General features: G+C 47.6%; 1 protein-coding gene and 1 long non-coding RNA gene across 4 annotated transcripts in view; one reads left to right on the top strand and one right to left on the bottom strand.

Annotated features, from left to right (window-relative positions):
• Hsd17b2 (hydroxysteroid 17-beta dehydrogenase 2) overlaps nucleotides 1-15,164 on the bottom strand; it is a 67,497-nt gene extending 52,333 nt beyond the window's left edge. The window contains exon 1 of one of the 2 annotated variants that reach the window (XM_085681784.2): nucleotides 14,625-15,164. In XM_085681784.2, the coding sequence (XP_085537910.2) occupies nucleotides 14,625-14,889 (265 nt within the window). In that variant the 5' untranslated portion in view covers nucleotides 14,890-15,164. The remainder of the gene's footprint in view (nucleotides 1-14,624) is intronic. The other variant, XM_048437366.3, reaches the window with a different exon arrangement.
• On the top strand, nucleotides 248-11,977 carry LOC125402541 (uncharacterized). Of its 2 annotated transcripts, XR_015736004.1 has the most exons (4): nucleotides 248-2,369; nucleotides 3,393-3,542; nucleotides 3,708-5,245; nucleotides 7,417-11,977. It is a non-coding gene; the product is annotated as an uncharacterized LOC125402541 (long non-coding RNA). The 2 variants fall into 2 exon arrangements; XR_015736003.1 differs by having other exon boundaries at nucleotides 3,708-11,977.
• Nucleotides 15,165-19,371: the final 4,207 nt, after the last annotated feature.

Below are 19,371 nucleotides of genomic sequence, written 5' to 3'. Positions count from 1 at the left end.
CACCAGGTGGGTCTGTGAGCATGTCTGTTGGGGATTGTCTTGACGGTTAAATGACGTAAGGGTACCCAGTGCACTGTGAGCATCGTCAGTCCCTGAGCAGGTGATTCTGAACTCTATAAGCAAGCTGATGTAGGTGGGTCTTCTATCTATCTGTTGCTTTCATTGGTTAATTAATAAAGAAAACTGCTTGGCCTGATAGGTCAGAATATAGGTAGGCAGGGAAGACAGAACAGAATTGTGGGAGGAAGAAAGCAGGGTCAGGAGAGCCAACGCCATGGAACCAGCTGCCAGGTCAGACATGCTGAATGTTTCCCGGTAAGCCACGGCCTCGTGGTGGCATACAGTTTATTAGAAATGGGTTCAATCAATATGTAAGAGCTAGCCAATAAGAGGTTGGAACTAATGGGTCAGGCAGTGTTTAAAAGAATACGGTTTCCGTGTAATTATTTCGGGTGTAAACTAACTGAGAGCCTGGCGGCGGGAACACAGCCCACCGCTCCTATTTACAACAGAATGGTGCCCAACGTGGTAACTAAATCCACTTAAAAACCTGAGAGGGCTTAAAAAAGGGAGGGGGGAGAGAATTTAACACAGCTTTTTGCTGTTTGCTAGGGCATGCTGTCGAGAGATTTCCTGATTCAGCAACAGCAGCAAAAAAAAAAAAACTGCGCGGGTTTTAAAACGCAGCTTCCTGGGCTGTGCCGCTGGGTGCAAACTCCAACTATAAAGCATTTCAATGGTTTTTATGGGCCTGGATGTTTGTGCGCCCGCTCGGGATTGGGAAGAAAGTACTCTGAGACCATGCCAATGACCCAGCACTCCCCGCCTGCACTTGGGCAGACTGCAGGATCAGGCTTAGGCAGGCAGGAGAGCATGGCTGATTCCTGCCGCCATACACAGAGATGTTTCCAGGCTGCGCAGTGCTCTGCGTCTCAGATTTGGATGTAACTTGGATGAAAAGAGTCTCTGTGCTGCACGCTCAGTCTCAGAGTTAAACTGCTGACTGTGGCTCCTGCCTGGTGGCCCCAGAGCTAACAGAAATGGTACGGTCACCATTTTGAAATTGGAGAAAGGTGTAACCAACATCCAGAGCAGCCGGAGGCTCTGCAGCTCAGAGGCACAAGCGGCTCCACCATATTGGACTGGGCGCGGCAAGCCGGCAGTACCTGGTTTTGACCTAGGAATGTCACCGCTTAGATACTTAAGTGCTTAGCGATTTAAAAGTACAAAGCAAAAAATGTTTCTGGACAGTAAAAAATTACAGATTCACAATAGGACAGATTCAGACATAAAAGACCTCTAAATGGGTCACAGTGTTGGATGACTGTACGTAGGCTTGGGAGAGAAAAGAAAAAGAATATAGAGAATAAAGTTAATGCCTTAAAAAAAGGTAGTCTTTAAAGAGACAGAGTACAGATAGTTATAGATTAAAAGAAATCAATAAAAATAAGCCACGTAAAAATGGAAAATTCACAGAGAGTCTGGATTATGTACATTGTGTTTTCTTTAAAATTTTTGACTGTGAAGGAGCTAAGTAAAGAGAGACATTTCATTATATGGGCTGCCAAGCTAAACCAGAATGGATATCATAAGGGTATAATGACTTCAGAATTTGGGTCTAAGAATATGCTGCTTTGGAAAGGAGGTCCTTCTTTTGTTTTCACAGAGGATGAGACCCTGTGGATTGCTTCTATCCTAATATGGTATGACAGACCATGCCCTCCTGAAAGGTTGCTGTGAACACCCTCAAAAAATTACTTCACAAAGGATACACCATAGAAGACCTGATTAACAACGCCCCTATACAGCAGGAAGAAGTTTGGAGAGAAATAGCTATGTCCATAATCCCAGATATTGTTTATAAATGTTCTTTTACATTTAAAGGGGGATATAATATAGATATGAATAATTTGCATTGGTATGGATTTTAAGATCAATTTTGTTATATGTATATATATTTCTAATCTTGATTAAGGTATTGTAATTGTATAGTCCATTTTAAAAATGTAATGTATAATTAGGAAGTATAGGTTGTTAATGGATAATCATCGATAATAGTCAAGCTTGTACTCATGTTGGTTAGATTTTCTAGATATATAGAGATATATTTCAGTTAGATAGACGTTCTTCATATCTTTCAAAGACTACAGAATATGGCATTTTAAATGTTTTAATAACTTAGGGCTTTTCATGACAATGAGACATGTCTACTCCTGGCAGCACCAGCTACTTCAAGAGGAAAATGGGCATTGAAGAGGCTCCTTATGGAGTTTGATAGCCATTTGGGCAAGAAACTGCTCTTGCCTGGACTGTTGCATAAACTGGACACAGAGAACCCGCAGAGAGAGGACTGCTGAACTTGCCTAAAGGTGAGATGGTCTTTTGGGGTTCCTGATTCATGAAATAGTCTGCAAGACATTATGCAGGACATAGCAGATAGTGACTGAACTGCCTTTGAAATTTCCTGCTTCATGGAAATGTCTGCTGGATACTATGGGCCTGAAGGCTAAAGATGGATGCCCTAATGGTACAAAGGAACTTTGGGTGACTGTCCAGGCAGTGAGATGTCTCTTTCATTTCTAGAGTTTTGGAAGTTGCTTATTTCTTGTTTAATTAGGTAATATTATATCCTTCTGGAGTCTTTGATGGAGTTGAAGAATAAATAGATAGTTATAGTTTTCCTTAGTTATGATAAAAGATAAAGTAGATATAAATATTGTAACTATAATTCTTGCTTGATAACTATTTTGTTATATGTAATTTTACTATGTTAAAGTGAAAGCCTTTCTTTTTTGTTTAAACAGAAAAAGGGGAAATGATGTAGGTGGGTCTTCTATCTACCTGTTGCTTTCATTGGTTAATTAATAAAGAAAACTGCTTGGCCTGATAGGTCAGAACATAGGTAAGCAGGGAAGACAGAACAGAATTGTGGGAGAAAGAAGCCAGAGGCAGAAAGCCGCTGCCATGAAGCTGCCAGGTCAGACATGCTGAATCTTTCCCGGTAAGCCATGAGCTCATGGTGAAATACAGATTATCAGAAATGGGTTCAATCAATATGTAAGAGTTAGCCAATAAGAGGCTACAGATAACGGGCCACGCAGTATTTAAAAGAATACAGTTTCCATGTAATTATTTCGGGTAAAGTTAGCCAGGTGGCTAGGAGCCGGGCCGCAGCCCGCTGCTCCCACTACAGGAAGCCAGCTGAATGGAAGCCTAAGTGAACCAGAAAGTCAACAAGGGATGCTCCTCCATGGTTTCTGCTTCAAGCTGCTGTCTTGAATTCCTGCCTTGACTTTCCTCTGGGACGGATGGTGATGACCTCAGCAACTATGACCTGAAGTTTAATGCAAATAAACCCTTTCCTCCCCCACGTTTCTTTTGTTTTACCATAGCCACAGAAATGTTTTACCACTGCAACCGAAATGAAACTAGAACAGAAGGTGTGTTCAACGTTGTCCTGAGAGAACAGAATGAAGGAGTCAAGGTAGTCACATGGTGTGGGCCACTGGCACTTCCTAGCCACCCATTATGTTATTTCAAAGGTGAGCAAAGTCCTGCAACCATAATCAACAGGGTGTGTGTGGAAAGAGAGAAAGCAAGAGGCTTTACACCTAGAGATCAAAGGCTGCTTGTTCAAGGAGGTGACACTTAAGCCATCAGGTCTCCGCTGGCACTAATTTGAAACCTCTGTGCACTATCTTTGACAGTCTCCACCAGGGAGGAGCGTGCTTCTGTGCCCCCAGAGAACCCAAGGGAAGGATGCTGTGAGCAACCTCCAGAATGGAGCATTTTCCAGTTCAAGATGTCCACACTGCCAAGGTTGAGAAACCCTGATTCTGAAGAAGATAGGCAGGTGGGGAAGTCCGCTCTCAAAGGGATGAGGAAACACTGGAGGTGAAGGGGGCAGCGCACACTGGCTTTAGTGCCAGAGCCTCAAGACAGCGCGGCTGCCCTTGGCAAAGGCAAACCCCAATGGAAGACACAAAGGAAAGGCAAGGCCAGGGGGGCTTCTGATCGTGGACACTTCTTGACAGAAGACACTATTGGTGCTCTACACCCGACCTGTTAAAGAGGCCACCATGGGATTCTAAAGATCAGCAGGGAGCATGGGAGAAGGGCAGACTAAACCAAAAGCAGTCAAGGTAGACAGCAAAAGTGACCCCGGATGCATTCCGGGGGTGATGGTTACAACCCAGGAATGAATCACCACAGGGACTGAGGGTAACTGGGTGGCAAGGCCCACTTTGCAGGGAGCCCTAACCGAAAGCCAGTTGAGGGAAGGTCTTAGTTTCTTCCCCTGTTGCTCTTTGTGTCCATTTGAATTCAAAACGTCCCTCATAGGCTCTGGTCTTTGAATACTTGGTCCCCAGTTGGTAGTGCCATCTGGAAGAGGTTTGGAAAGCTATGGTCTTGCTGGAGGAAGTGTGTCATGGACAGCAATCTGTGCGAGTTCAAAGCCTCCCCCTCCTGCCAGTCTGTGCTCGGCTCCATGCTTGCCATTGAGGTGTGAAAGCTCAGCTTCTTGCTCCAGCCCCCACTCCTGCCACTGGCTGCTATGCCTCCCCACCGGGATGAACTCTAACCTTCTGGAACTGTATGCCCAAATAAACTCTTCTAGAAGTTGCTTTCGGTCAGGACATTTTGTTATAGCAACAGAAAAGCCACCAATATGCCGGGACAAAAGACCTCAGCCAAAGCAAGCTAGAGGAGGCAGGGCTGACCTTGGCTCTAGATTCCAGTGCACGGTCTATGGTGAGGATGTTAAAGCAGCAGGAGTTTGAAGCCTCTGGTCACATTACATCCACAGACAAGAAACAGGAAGTAATGAAGGTGCCCAAGTGCTCAGTTTGACTTCTCCCTTTAATGCAGTGTCCAAGATGACCTGCCAAGATAATCTCCCAGAGGCCCATCTGCCAGGTAATTCTAAATTTATCAAGTTGACAGTTAACCCTAGCCATGAGAGGAAGGACTTCAAATCAAGACCTCAGCCTCACAGATAAATAACTGAACCTATTCAGTAAAATTGGGGGTGTGTGGTGTTATGGAGAGGAGGGGCTTATACAGGACTTTAAGCACCGCTGAGTTCTCAGTGCAAATCTAATGTTCTCTTTAACTCCTACCAGGGTTTTGAAGAAGAAGAAAAAAAAAAAACGAGCAATGTTCAGACACATACCTGAGACCAGGTATGCTGGAGTTCTAAGAGTGTACCCAAGCACAAGAAAACTTAAACACCAACCTCGACGCAGTGAGTCTAACACAGTGATCCTCAACCTTCCTAACGCTTTGACCCTTTAAAACTCAACCGTAAAGTTATTCCGTTGCTACCTCACGACTGTAGTGTGGCTACTGTTATGAGTCATAATGTAAATATCTGATATGCAGGGTATCTATCTGACATGTCACCACACTCAACTTGTGGGCTTGACTTTCAACCTCCCAGTACCCTGCGCCAGAGAGCGCTCAAAGTCGAAGCTGCCCAGAGTCTGTTCTTTGAGGTTAACTGGGTACCACTTTCCTTGTTACATTTGGGTGCCCATCACAGCATTGCTTTATTCTTGGCTCATCGGGATCCCATGATCCGTGTGCGTGCCATGGCCCCTGGGACAAGGCTCATAGTGTGTAGGTCAAAACGTCTCAACCTCAGAGCTGTTGATAACAGTATCAGGTTGTTCTTTGTCACGGGGACCACTCCTTGCTGCTGTCCGAGGTTCCGGCAGTGGTCCAACCTTATCACTAGGTGTGGCATGTCCCCGAGCTTCTCAGTTCTAATCACACATTACCAAATATTCCCTTGGGAGCCAAACGTCCCCCAAGTTTATAACAGGTGCTCAATAGGAAAGATAAGGACAAGCCAGTACTCTGAGAATGTTGAAACAAGTGGAGAGCAAGCAAACCAGAAATGCCCTAACTGCCCTTGGCAGGAAGAACACGGTAAGAGCAAGAAGCTACCTCTCTTAGTCCAGAAAATAGCTGGTGCTTTGGTTCTCTCTGTCTGTTTCTACGACTCTGTTCTCTCTGTGTCTCTCTCTCAGCACTTTACCATCCTTTGCCTAGTCTGGTTTCCTATGACAGCGTCCTCTGAGCATGTGTGGCGGGGCCAGGCACTGCCCCAAGCATGTGGGACGCGCAACTTCACTTCGTTCACCTGATAGCTCATAGCCAGGAATGAGGGAAGACACATTCCGTAAACATACTGCCCTTCTGAGCCATAGCTTTGTATGGCAAGGCGAACAGAACAAAGGCAGAGAACCCCACAGCTCCTGCCTCGTCTTCTTTCACTTCTTCCATGGTCTCAGTACTTTTGCCGTACTCGGGTCCTATCCCTGGGATCCAAATCACCACCTCCAAAATGTCTCCCTTTCCCCAAATGTCTTCTTCTCAGCTTGGTCCCTGGAGGGAAATGGCCATCTTGTTCCTTCCTTCCTCCCCGGGCATTCTCAGTGTGTCACTGTCATCCAGTATGCATTGGCCTTACCATGGGCCTTCTTGTCGTGGGCTTCACTGAAGCAGGCCTCTCTGGTGAGTGTTCTGGATGCAAGGATGGAACCCAGAGGTCTCTCTCAGCTCATTCATTCTCTCCTGCACGTGGGCTGTTGTTTCCAACTCTGCTCATTCGGGAGCTCTCAAATGAACCAGGGCTTAAAAAGAAAACAGCTAGAGGTAGACATAGCACCAAGCCAGGGATCAAAACCCTGGATGTGTAAGAAAAGCATCTTCAAGTAAAAGATCTAAGAGATAAAGAAACAAGAGAGCTACAGAGAGAACTTGCTGTCCAAGGAATGGCCAGGATGCAGGAGAATGAAGGATCAGGGCAGCAGTGAATGGAGCCAACGTAGAAGCAGCATTAATGAGTGTGGCCCAGTCAAGCTCCCATTGCCTCCATCCTCCTTAGTCAAGCGCTCGATTGGGCTGCAGAAAGGGAGTAGGGTGCTATCACTGTATAAATCATCTGATCTGTACTCGTTGGCAGAATGTGTTCATAACAGCTTAATCCGTAGAAAAGAAAGCAACCCTAGTTCCTACACAAGAAAAGGTAACTCAGACAGGTGAAGCCGATTGCTTAAGAGTGAGCAATCTCCGTGAACATGTTGTGGGTCTTACCAGTCGAGATTTAGATGTGTGGGGAGGGAGAGGGGAGCTATGCCTGCCATTGTTCCCCTGGATGTTTACAGTCAAACCTCACTGGGTCATTCTTACACAAGTCCTCTTCCATTAGCTTTCGGAACCTAAAGCAAGGCAGAAACACTCCTTCCCTGCTTGTTATGTGCGCCGCAATGTGGAGAACATATATGGTTATGACGCTCCCGTCTGCCTTCTGGCTCCTCCCTCTCCTGCCTCTGGGAAGGGGACATGGTGAGACGACAGGAAGAACTGGACGGGAGTGACTTGCCTGGTGTAAAATTCTTCTCTCCCTAGCAGAGAACTGGAAAGATAACAATGAAGAAACAACTGGGGCTAAGGAGGAAACTCGAGATCACAGAGGACCATGTTGAAGCCCTCCTCTCTGGCTGATGACCTCCTAGCTGACCAGGCTAAGCCTCACCCTATGAGCAAATCCTGTGACTCTTCCAACCTGCTTTCACTGGGCCTGGAAATGCCACATGCCATAGAGAAGTCCTCCGGTGCTCCTCTCAGGAACAGGGTTCACATCTCGATCCGCCGCCCTGGTTTTAGGCTCACTCAGCAGGAAGAAAGGCTGTGAGTGGATCCCACCAAAACAGAACAGCAGCGTCCTGCGTGTGGAGATTGATGGATGGAAACTACACATTGATCCTGGGTAGTCTCATCTCACTTTGTTCTTCTGGTTCATAACAAGAGGGCAGGCACATACTTAGAATTCTGAACTGACCTCTCAAAGGAATGGGCTGAAGAAAATGGAATAGAACGGAGGAGGTTCCGGAAACCGTAGAGAATTGATATAAAGGAATAGAAAGACTTCCTGCAAGGAAATGTTGCTGTTAGGATGTACGACCTTGGGTTTAGAGGGTGGTCATAGAGGCGTAATTAGGTTATGCGACCTCCAAAGACACAACATCGCCTTCACGGAGCTGTAGCTTAACCAGCATTGAGGACACAGCCTGATGAGACTTCGCTCTGTGGTAGAGAATCCAGGAAAATTAGAGGACAAAGGACAAAGCCATCAAGATTACCTCAGAGGAACTTGGAAGAACCTCAAAGAGTCAAGGGGCACAAAAATGCAGGGTCTGGGTAGGCAGAGGCCACCACTCCTGGAAGGGGAATATGATTGACAGAGCTAGAGAAGAAATGGAACTTGGGTAATGAGGAAAGCCCCATCAACCATGCAGGGCATCTTCAGAGCCTGGTGGGGGACAAAGGAGCTTCTATCCCTGTCACCACCTGGCTAAGAGCGCGTTTATGACCAAGCCCACACAAAGTCTGGTCTGGAACAGACCAGCAAGGAAATCACCACGGAACAATGGCCTCCAAGAGCTAGGCTGTGTCACACTGCCCTTTCTGTGCAGGTGACCCCAGCAGAAAGAGCCAGTGTATAAGTACCTACGCAAGTGGTCAAACTGGGCAATACTTTCACCAAAGGGAGGAGGACGTTTCACCAGTGTGGGGCCATTCATTCACATCCTTCCCTCATTGTCGCTGTGTCGGGTCTAATGGGCTCAACTATAGAAGAGACCTTCATTCTGCCTTCAGGCAGCTTTCAATGAATTAGGCAGGTTTGGCTCTGAGACTACTCACTCCCATTTAAAAAACAAAAGTAGCTATAATGTCTAATAAACTGTAGGCTTAGGGGTGTGGCTCAGGGGTGTGGCTCAGGGGTAGAGTTCTTCTCTAACATGATGCCCTGGTTTCAGTTCCCAGTGCCGCACGCACCAAAGAACTTAGAAAGCTTTGAGCATAGACCTTTATTCTCTCTTTAGTTCGTCTTATACCTTTTAATAGTCTATTTTTTAATTCAAAAAAGCCCAAATTCCAAGATGACAGACACCAAGAGTGTTCAACTTTTAGGACCTCCACTGGACTGTCCAGTAACTCCTAGAAGATGCCACCAAGCTTTGATCCCTTCATTTGGAGCATAAAATAAAGTTATTTACTTAAAATAAATCTACATCTCCTCCTGGATCCATCGTGGGTTGTACCAAGTTTCGAAATTTTCAATTTGAAAATATCTAATACAACGAGCTTTCGGGAGAGCCATCTGTGTACGTGGAGCTACTTAGCCAAGCCGTTTAGAATACTCTAGAAAGTCACTTTGGATTCTTACGGACTCTCCCTTCGCATTTGTCAAGCCTCTCCCAGCTTTCCTCCCCCGCCCCATGGGGGGCTGCAAAACACCATGGGTGTCCTCCCGGTGGTGCCCACTATGCCCGTCTCATAGCCACCGTCTGGTGCAGCCACGTCCATCCACTGCACGTTAAAGCCTCCCGCTTTCACAGATACCGAATCAGCAGGGGACAGTCACGGTGGATAAGAAAGGCATGTCTGGCTGCTGAGAGCCATGAAGGTGAAAATCAAAGTTGCCTGCGCTTCTGCCACCAAGCCCAGAGAATCTGAGCTGACACACCCTCACATGAGGAGTCGTGGGTGGGGGTAGCCCAAGTAGGTCAAAGGTCAAGGATTAGGAGGAAGGCAGGTTGTATGCCTTTCTAAATCTTCTGCCCCATTGCTCCTGAAAAATAGATGCCCACACTGCATTCTCAGTAAATATTTATTGAAGGGCTCAGGAATTAAGAGCACTGGCTGCTCTTCTAGAGGACCCCAGTCTGGTTCCCAGCACCAGGTTAGTATGTTCACAGCGGTTTGTAACTTCCATTCTGGAGCATCTGATGCCCTCTTCTGCCTTCTGTCGGAAACCTGCATATACATGGTGTGCACATAGACACACACACACACACACACACACACTGACTAGATAAAGGACTGCTCCTCTCAGTCCACGTGGCATCCTTTCCTTTTGCTTTGTTGGTTTTTCCTGTTTTTCTTCTTCCCGGCCACCCCTCCAGCCTACTTCTGCCCAGCCTTGTGCTCAGTTCCGTCGCTCCCTCCCCCCCGACTCCCACTAACTACGCCTGGGAGAGTCTGCTGCATGTAGCCAAGGAATATTTCCAGTCTACAGTGGAAGAATGGACATTCAAAAGCTGCTAAAGGAGGCCCAAAGACACATGGGTCAAAACAGGTTTGTGACGGGCATTCCTGCAGCTCTTGGCCATTTGTGTGTGCTCATGGGTTTGTGGTACAACTCCACCCCAATTCTGAGGGCTGCCTCTAAGGTCTTAGAATCACCACTAGTGACCACTGGAGCCGGAAGTGCTCAGAAGCTAAGTGGTAAAGGCCAGTACTATCCTTGTCTAATGACTCACAGCATAGTGACGTCACGTACTACAGCTCCCTGATACCCTGTCTAGGCAGCTCCGCGATGTGACTCACATTTGTCCAGGGTGACCAAGAGGAAGTGGCCCTCAGAGGACTTCATCATTGGACCTGACACCTTCCCTGTCTGCTTTGTTCCTTGGGAACCTTCCTAAATCTTGCCTCAGGGTTGTCCTCTCAGAATCCCATCCTCAAGTGAGGTAGATGCCAAACCCAGCCATAAGCCGGCTTCAAGTGTTTTTCCATCTTCTGGTGCTTGAGATGTTTTTGCAATCATACTGACCTTCTCTTCGTTAATTCTACAGCCATTTAAAAAACTCAAAATGATCCTTATCGTTTCTGGATACCTTCGAGACAAAACACATCCAAACATTCTAGGCACGCTTACTATAACTAGAATGCTTCAGAGGCAAAGTAGCTTTGACCATCGTGATGGAGTGAAGGATTTGAAGAGGGAGAAGATATTCTTTCAGAGTTGCACTTGTACTTGTCTCTCACTTAGAACCATAATTAAGCAGAAGCTGAGCTCTGTTTAGTGTTGCCTCTCCATAAAGATCTCCAGTCTACCCTTTCTTTCCCTGTTTTTAGCACTAGGAATTGAAGCCTGGGCCTTAGTTGCATTCCCAGCTCTTTTTGACTTTTTGAGGTAAGGTTTGTTAAACTTGCAATCCCCCTGCCTCAGCATCCCAAACAGTTGGGATTACACGCCTGCACCATCAGACACAACTTCTTTTAAATTTTTTGTTGATCTGAGACAGCGTCTTATGTAGCTGACCTCATATTTGTTACCTATCCAAGGATGACCTTGAACTCCCTCGCTGAGATTATAGGCAGCTCCCACCGTGTCTTGACTCTCCTTTGAATATTTTTTATGCCTTGAAAAGTCTGACATCATGAAAAGCAACTGTGTGCATTGCTCCATTCCCTTTGCGAAAGCCTTGACAATTGCTCTCCTTCCTTCATGTACAGGACTATTTTATAAAATCCTTTCCCATCAATCCATTACCATAGTTTTCCCGCCAGCTCCAGCCCGACCTGAGAAGTATGCAGCGTGATCTAGACACTCAGCTCACTTCCTGTAGCCTGAGCAGTTTCCCGCATGGTGACAATCCTCTTGGGATTGTGACCTTTCATGGCTGTATACTGTTATACCTGAAGGGGGAACCATAGATTTTGGCTGCTTTGGAAATGTGACTGTCTTAACTCTTATGGTGCCGAGAGCGTGGTTTGGATTTCTGTCTACTCAGTCCAGTCCGCTCAGTTTTTTTGGTTTGCACGGTTAGGGGTTAATCTTAAGGCCTCTAAATGCTAGGCCGGTGCTCAGCCGCTGAGCTGCATCCTCACCTGTCAGGTTATTTCTTTCCAAATTGTATTTTTCTTATTTTTAATTACATGTAAGTGGGTGGGTATGTGTGTGTGTGCCTTCAGGTGACTGCGGAATCCAGAAGAGGATGTCACATGTGCCCTGAAGCTGGAGTTACAGGCAGCTGTGAGGCACTCCACACGGGATCAAGTGCAGGTCCCCTGCAGGGAGTCTTGTTCTAAACCACTGAGCCATCTCTGCAGACACCCCCCACCCCATCACTTCTTAAAGAGCACTTTCGAATAAAGGAATAAAGCCTGTGACTTTCCACATCTTGTCCCTTTCCTTCCTCTAGTCCACCCCTACTAAACTCCAAGGCTGCCTGAAACAGTGATTTTTAACCTAAGGAATCTTCTTGTTGGTTTGTTGGTGTGTTTGTTTGTTTGTATGTTTGAAAGTTGTTTGGAGCCAGTGAGATGGTTCAGCAAGTAAAGGTGCTTGCTTGTCAACAAGCCTAAAAACCTGAGTTCAAGCCCCTGAACCTACATGGTGGAAGGAGATAGCTGACTCGCAAAGCTGCTTGCTGATCTCAACATGTGCACTGTGGTACACACACACACACACACATGCACACACACGTAATTACACATAATTTTAAAAATTAAGGCTGCAGAGATGGTTCAAAAGTTAGAGTACTTGATGCTCTGCCAGAGGACTGGCGATCAGTTCCCACAACCCACCTCAGGTCACAACCACGTACAACTCCAGACTCAGGGGATCTGACAAGCCCTCTGGTGTCCTAGGGCAACTGCACTCAAGCACACATACCCCCAACATGCACATATAGTTTGCTGCCACAAACTCGTTTTAACTTTGGCCATTTTATTTGAAGCTTCTGAGTTTTTTGGGGGGTGGGGTTGTTTTTTGGCTGGTTGGTTGGTTTTTGTTGTTGCTGTAGTTTTGGTTTTTTTTTTTTTTTTTTTTTTTGGTTTTGTACTTGTTCGATTTCATTTGTGGTGCTGGGGATTGAACTCTGACCTTAGCACAAGCAAGGCAAGTTCCTCTACCCTTGAACTCCAACCCCAGGGCCCAAATGTTTCTGTTTAGTAAAGATTTTGAACCTATTCAGAAACAGTACCAAACGTGTGCATCCATTGTGCAGATGACAGAAAATGACATTCTCATGCCTCTCAAATGTCCTTAGTACTGCTCTAACATTCCAAAGAACTTCTTAGGAGTTCGTGATGGGGCTGTGCTGCTCACTTAATTTAGCTGCTGGGAAGACACATGGGAGTAGATTTCTGTTTTCTTGTCCACCTTGGGTTTTGTGGGAGTCATCCCCTCTCCTAGGTCAACCACAGAAGGGTTAAACCCTGAATCTATCTCCTCGCGTGTCTGTACTTTCTGGAGATCCTTTGACTGGCAGGATGCCGTAACTATTTTTGCTGAGGCTGGGGGATAACTCTGTGGGTTTAAGCATGAGAACCTGAGGTCAGATCTCTAGCACCCCTGTAAAAAGCTAGTCATAGTAGGAAATGCTGTCAACCACTCAAGAAGGGAGCCAAAAGCGAGAGGATCTCTGGGGCTTGTTTGCAAGTCAATCTAGCTAACCGGTAAGACAGAGAGAAATTGACAAAGACAACCAAGATCAACCTCTGATCGTCCCAAAGAGACAGAGACAGAAATACCTCCAGTGTACTTAAAGGTTCTTGTATTCCTTCATGCAACTGAGAAATACAATAGTTACGTTTGACCTAGAATGATTCCAGAACCATTGGGTGGTTGCTCCTATACAAACTCAAACCTTGATTCCCTGCACTGCCTTCTTCCCAGCCATCTGAAAATTCAAGTGAGTCCCAGGACCTCAGACCCATGCTTCCAGGTGACGCCAGTTACCCACCAGGTGACTCTCTCACTGATTGACAGCATTGTTTGTTTTTAAACTCTTGGGTGGGAGCACATCTCCTGCAGCCCACATCCGAGCCAGAACCGAACTGTGCTCAAGTGAAGACAGAATTTTGCTACTGGGTTTAAGATAAAAGGTAAAAACAGAAAAGAGATGGAAACATTAGAGCCCGTGTCTCAGTGAATCGGCAAACCTGTGATTTTCTCCGAACCATACCCAGGGGCCACAGCCGGAAGTGATGATCACCTGACGCAGGGGTGACCACCCCCTCACAAGATTTCCTCTTCTTTTCAGGCCTTTCTGGGTTAGGCTAACTTTGGGGAAATCTAGTTACAACCCTTGCCAAGCTCCTACTTCACCACCCAACAAACCCGTTTTACAACTCAAAGGAATCTAATTTGGCCTCCCGCTTACGGTGGAATAACACACCAAACAAGCGAAAAGCTGGCAGCTCCGCTAATGAGCCACTAGATTCGGGCTCGCGCTGCCAACCTGATCTAATTAAGAAGCACCAGCACGCTAACGACACTTGTAGGGGAAAGGTTCCAGCAGGACACGGGGTTCGCGATTCACGAGAGCAGCAGTGCAAAGCGAAGCGCAGTGGTGTCCCCAGAGACATTCAGCACCGTGTCGAAGCCAGACCAGCCACCTTCCTTCTGCACATAGGGAGGTGAGCCGTCCTGGAGCCGGGATGAATGAAAGGTTCCGAGTATTCAGAGCCCAATCCCAGCTAAGCCTGAGGAAGCCTGCCGTGTCCCCGTACAGCGACACACATGAAATGATGCCATTTTTACTTATTAATATTTATTTCTAGGAGACTGACAGACTCATTGTATAGGTAGATTGCCCCTGACCAACTGTCAACTTCTGTTTTACTCCCAGTTTCTTCCAAGACGTTTCTAAATAAAAGGACACCAAAATTAAAAAAAAAAAAGTGCAGTGAAAACCACTTAGGTGTCTGTCATTCACTCTAAGCATTATTTTACATTCTGCCAAATCTAACAACATCCCACCGAGGCAGAGTGTTGGGTCCTGCTCCAAATGACAATCACAGCCACACCGACCACTCACCTGTCACCAGCACGGCCTTTTGATCCACAGGTAACAACTCTTGATCGGATGACCACATACGCAGGAAGAAGCAGGACAGCGACAAGAGGAGCAGGCTGCAGAGGAGGGACAGGTGGAGCAGACAAGCACCTCCCCAGAGGGCAGCAAGGCACAGCACCTGGCTGCGCCGCTGCCCCGGGCTCTTGGATCTGCAGAGAAGCATGCCCCCCAGCACTGCAGTGGCAGCCAAGGAGAGCCATGCTGACTCAGAGGAAAACAGGCTCATTCTCCACTGGCCTTTCGTTTGCTCTGGGCCAGTGAGGAGTGTGTGTGTGTGTGCAAAAGCTAGCTGGAGGCAGCCCGGCTTATATGGAGGGAGAGGCGCGAGGGGAGGGGGGGCAACAGCCCCCGCACCTTTTGCGTGAACGTGTTAAATGTGGTGATAGGGAAAGCTACTCCCAGGAGGTCGTCTAAACTCTCAACTGTGATATAAATACCAGACCCACCCCACCTGCTCATTCCCCTAATGCACTCAACACTCACACAATCGCTCAGAGGCAAACACACACATTTAAGGCTTTTAGGACTTTCCCACCTGAGAGATGATTATTCGGGTAATGATTGACAGAATTGGAATTACAAGCAGATAATCTCCTTTGGGTGCGCCGTCCCTGTGTTTATTGAGTCCTTCTGCTAACTCTGAATGTCTGTCTGTGTGTGTGCTTGTGTGTGTGTGGGGGGGTGTGTATGTGGGTGTGTTTATCCAGGTAATCAATGAACCTTCGAAGGTATAGTCTAATAAGATAGCATGTCTGATTTGGTCCATGTCTAGAGGATTACTGCCAACTGAGACAGGCTAAGGGCTCAATGGACCAAAAGGAAGAGACTCCTAAGTAGGAGATGAAAAGTGCCTATGTCTTGCCAGAGGGAAGTTGTACCAGGGAGACACCCTAACAATGGTAACAGAGCTGGGAACAGTTGCTGTCAGCGCTTCCTGGAGACTCACGCTCAAAACGGATTCATTCCACTGTTTGAGGTTCTGCTCTGGATAGCAGGACTCGGTATCCTATGCTGTTTCTACTCGTGTAACAATAACAAGAGAGGCAATCCAACATAGAAAAGAGAGCTTCGGGAGCGAACAGCAGCCGAGTCCAGCAGGCTGATCCCTGAGCATCACTGTTTGAACCTCAGTCATTGTCTGCTACGGTAAAACAAAGACAAAGCAGACCCTCCTTTTGCTTGGCTTGCCTCTTGCACAATCCTTTGTTAGACTCAGCCAGTAAACAAGAAAATTCAGGCTGGGAGAGGCTGCACGTATTCAGAGCAGGGAATCTGGATCCGTACACCAGTGACTCACCAGCTCAAGAGTCATCCTGGGAAGACTGGGGAACTATCTCAGTCCCTATGTGTATGCATCCACGTATAATAAACCATGTGCACACACACTTGCACACCTGTGGGCTCTCTCTCTCTCTCTCTCTCTCTCTCTCTCTCTCTCTCACACACACACACACACACACACACACACAGACGAACCACCAGTCCCAATACTGATACCCAAAGAGAGCTCCCACTGGGTTTGATGGGCCTGGTGCTTGCTGGCATCTCCTAGGAGGGATGAGGGATCCCGATAGAGGACAGACGTTGGGGAGATTGAGGAAAGAAGAGATCTCACTTTAGGTCCAGATGCTCATAGTTAAAGCCCCTTCCAGGGCCCATGGTTGCTAAGGATGAGGTCATTTTGGCTGGACAACTTCCATTCCCTCCACTCTTTCTCTCCAGATACCAAATAACAGTGTCCCTCTCCTGGAACCTAGACGGGGCCTAGGAAAGGATACAGAATTGCATGATTAAAGATGTAGTAGAACACGGTGCCCTGCTGAATACGGACTTCTCCTAGAATTGGTTCTCGAGCAAAGGGTGCGCAGAAGAGCAGGGTTGATGGGAGGAGCCTAGCAATACGGGTACAGAGGGAGGCAGGATTTGCTTGGGACTGAACTGGGCAGCAAGGCCTGCAAGAAGGCGCATGGGGCCTTAGGTGGGGAGTCAGAGAAACCAGCTTCTGGCTCAGACGCACCTCAGGAGAGTTTCCCTAGGGCCGGTGTAGCTACAAAAGGAGGATGAGGTGGGACACCGGCTAGTTCAAGACCCAAAGGAGGCAGGCTAGGAAGCAGGAACGTGTGAGCTACACTGCGCTGTGGGACCATGGGGGGAGTCAACAGAGCCTATATGAGAGACCCGTGGGGTGTGGTGGGAAGTTATCTCCACCAACCAGCCTCACAGACAGCTGCAGTAGTGAGCTACTGTAGCTGACTGCAGGCCAGGACGTTGAGGGTGGTGAGGCTGTGGAGTTGTTGACTGACCCCAACAACGTTTCATCTCTCCTTCCACAGACTCCATTCCATCCCGGTGCTGACTATGCAGACAGACCTCTAGTGGACTGAGAACCTCTCAAAGGAACAGGAAGTTCCTGTTACCAACCAGTAGATAAACCGTTTCCCATGTGGGCATATAGGATTAGCTTTGGCTCTTTGCTGGGGACCTTGGCACTACCATTTCTGTATTGGGGCTGGACCAAATATGCTTGTGTGGTTCTCCCAACAAACTCTTGCTCGTCTGAGACCAGACAATTCTATGGGCAGCCCACACGCTTTGGGGGAAGCCGCCCCTCTGAAACACAGAAAAACCGCAAGACGGAAAGGCACTGTTCACTGTCCCACCACCATCTGAGACTGTAGGCAAGCTGCCTTTCGCTCTGGACCCTGTTTCCCACTCAGTAAAATCGGGGTTGGGGCTTGCCCTCCTCCATGGGGTTGTTTTGAAAAGTGAAGGACCTGGTTCCTGCACCATGCCAGACGCTGGTGTTCAGTCGTGAAGAGAAGCCTCTCGGCTCACTGTTACAGGTTGGCCCTCGCCTCCTCTCAGCCCCTTCCACCGAGCAGCAGGGGACACCTTGACCAGCTTTTTTTTTCTCAACCCTTTGTTTTCCTAATCAATTTGTCACCTGGCTCTTCCCTTGTCCCCCTTCCCATGGTATGGTGTCAGCTCAGGGCCATCTGTTCACGCTCCACCCAGATCCATTCGCTCTGTCACACTTAGCTCAGTTCACAGTTGCGAATCGGTTTGTGTATTCTCAGAAATGTTTTCCTGCTTCTTCCACTAGAGTATGATTCCTGAGGTCAAGGACAAGTCCTGACTGTCTGCTGGGAACCTTGGTTGCACTGGTATTCTTTCCTTTGCCGTTCACATACCTAACCCTAACGTGGGGGGGGGGGGGGGGGCTAAGAAACTCGGCAACAGGTGCAGTTGTGGTTTCCAGACGAAAACCTACCTCGGGCCATTCTGATCCCGGAATTCCTTCAGTTAGGAACTTTATGGTCTTTGCCTATCTGAGAACCCCTCAGTCTTTCAGCAACGACTTCTGGTCTCAGCTGTAACATTGTATCTTCTAGTTTGAACTAGAACTGGCCTCAAGGCCATCCTTGAGAGGTTAGTAATATCCTGTATCCGGCAGACTCTTGTCGGGATTCCCGAGAAGGGACAGCTGCATCAAGTCATTCTTGTTGATGATGTCCCTGGGTCGGTGTGCTGTGGCCTTCGGCGGTTGGAGAAGCCTTTTAGAAGGATGCTTTCTACAGATGACAGCTTACTGGATTAGCTGCTTTTTTATTGTTCGGCAAAATAACTGACAAGAAACAATTGAATGAAGGAAAAAAATATTTTGGCAGAGAGTCTGAGGGTGCAGTCCACCATGGCGTGGCATGCAGCACGGAGCATACTGGTCTGCGCTCTAGGCGAGGCCGTACAGTTCGTGAACTGGGCAAGGGGCTGGAGATTGAAACACACAAAGACTCACAGAGACACGGTCATCCTTGAAACATGAATGCCCCATTTATTGTGTCCAGGGGCAACTTATATAGGGATCCTTACCTGATAGCCACGCCCCAGCCAAACCCACCAGAAACCACTCTCCTGCCATCAGGAACTCCCGAGGGTCTCGTGCTCAGAGCAGCTGCAGGCTGTCTCAGAGCAGAGGAAAACAAATTGTTTACAAGAAATTCAGGATCTGGGGGTTCACAACTCCGAACATGAGGCAGCTGGTCGCATGGTATCCAGTCAGGAGGCAGAGAGATAAATATCGGTGCTCAGCTGGCCTTCTTTTTATTCAGTTCAGGACCCCAGCCCGGGGATAATACCACTCCCATTCAGGTTGGGCCTTCCCACCTCGATTTAACCTTTCTGAAAACACCTTCAAGACACAACCCCACGTGTGTTCCCACCCGAAGGTGTGTTTCCACGGTTGTCAGGGTTGACACCACATTTACCAAAGGAGAAGATTTCCCAAACTGGGCAACAGTAAAAAGGCTAAGAAGCTGCGAACGTCCACTCGGTTAATATCCTTGACTCTTGAGTGTAGATGGGTGTGTAGAGGCGACTTCCCTTCTAGAGCGGGGATTCCCTCTGAAACATCGCCACCCAGTGGTCGTCTTTGTTACTGCCAGGCCACCTCCAAGAACAAGCGTTTCTTGGCACCTTGGACGGCTCTGGACAAGACAAGAATTCGCTATGGTTCCGGTGCACCGGATCTTAGCACTTGTCTTCCTTTCCCACTGGGAACCACACAAAGGCATCTTCCAGATGCCTGCACACAGTAGCTCCTCCAAGTAGGTGACCCCTTCGTCCTCTCAAATGATCCTGAGACAAGGTGAAATCTGTTTGACCTGGTGTTGAGATCCTCAACAAGCCACATGCCCAAGAGTTCCAACAC

This window comes from Myodes glareolus, chromosome 22 (genome assembly GCF_982192425.1).
Source record: "Myodes glareolus chromosome 22, mMyoGla1.1, whole genome shotgun sequence".
NCBI lineage: Eukaryota > Metazoa > Chordata > Mammalia > Rodentia > Cricetidae > Myodes > Myodes glareolus.
This window is presented reverse-complemented; position numbering and strand designations above follow the sequence as displayed.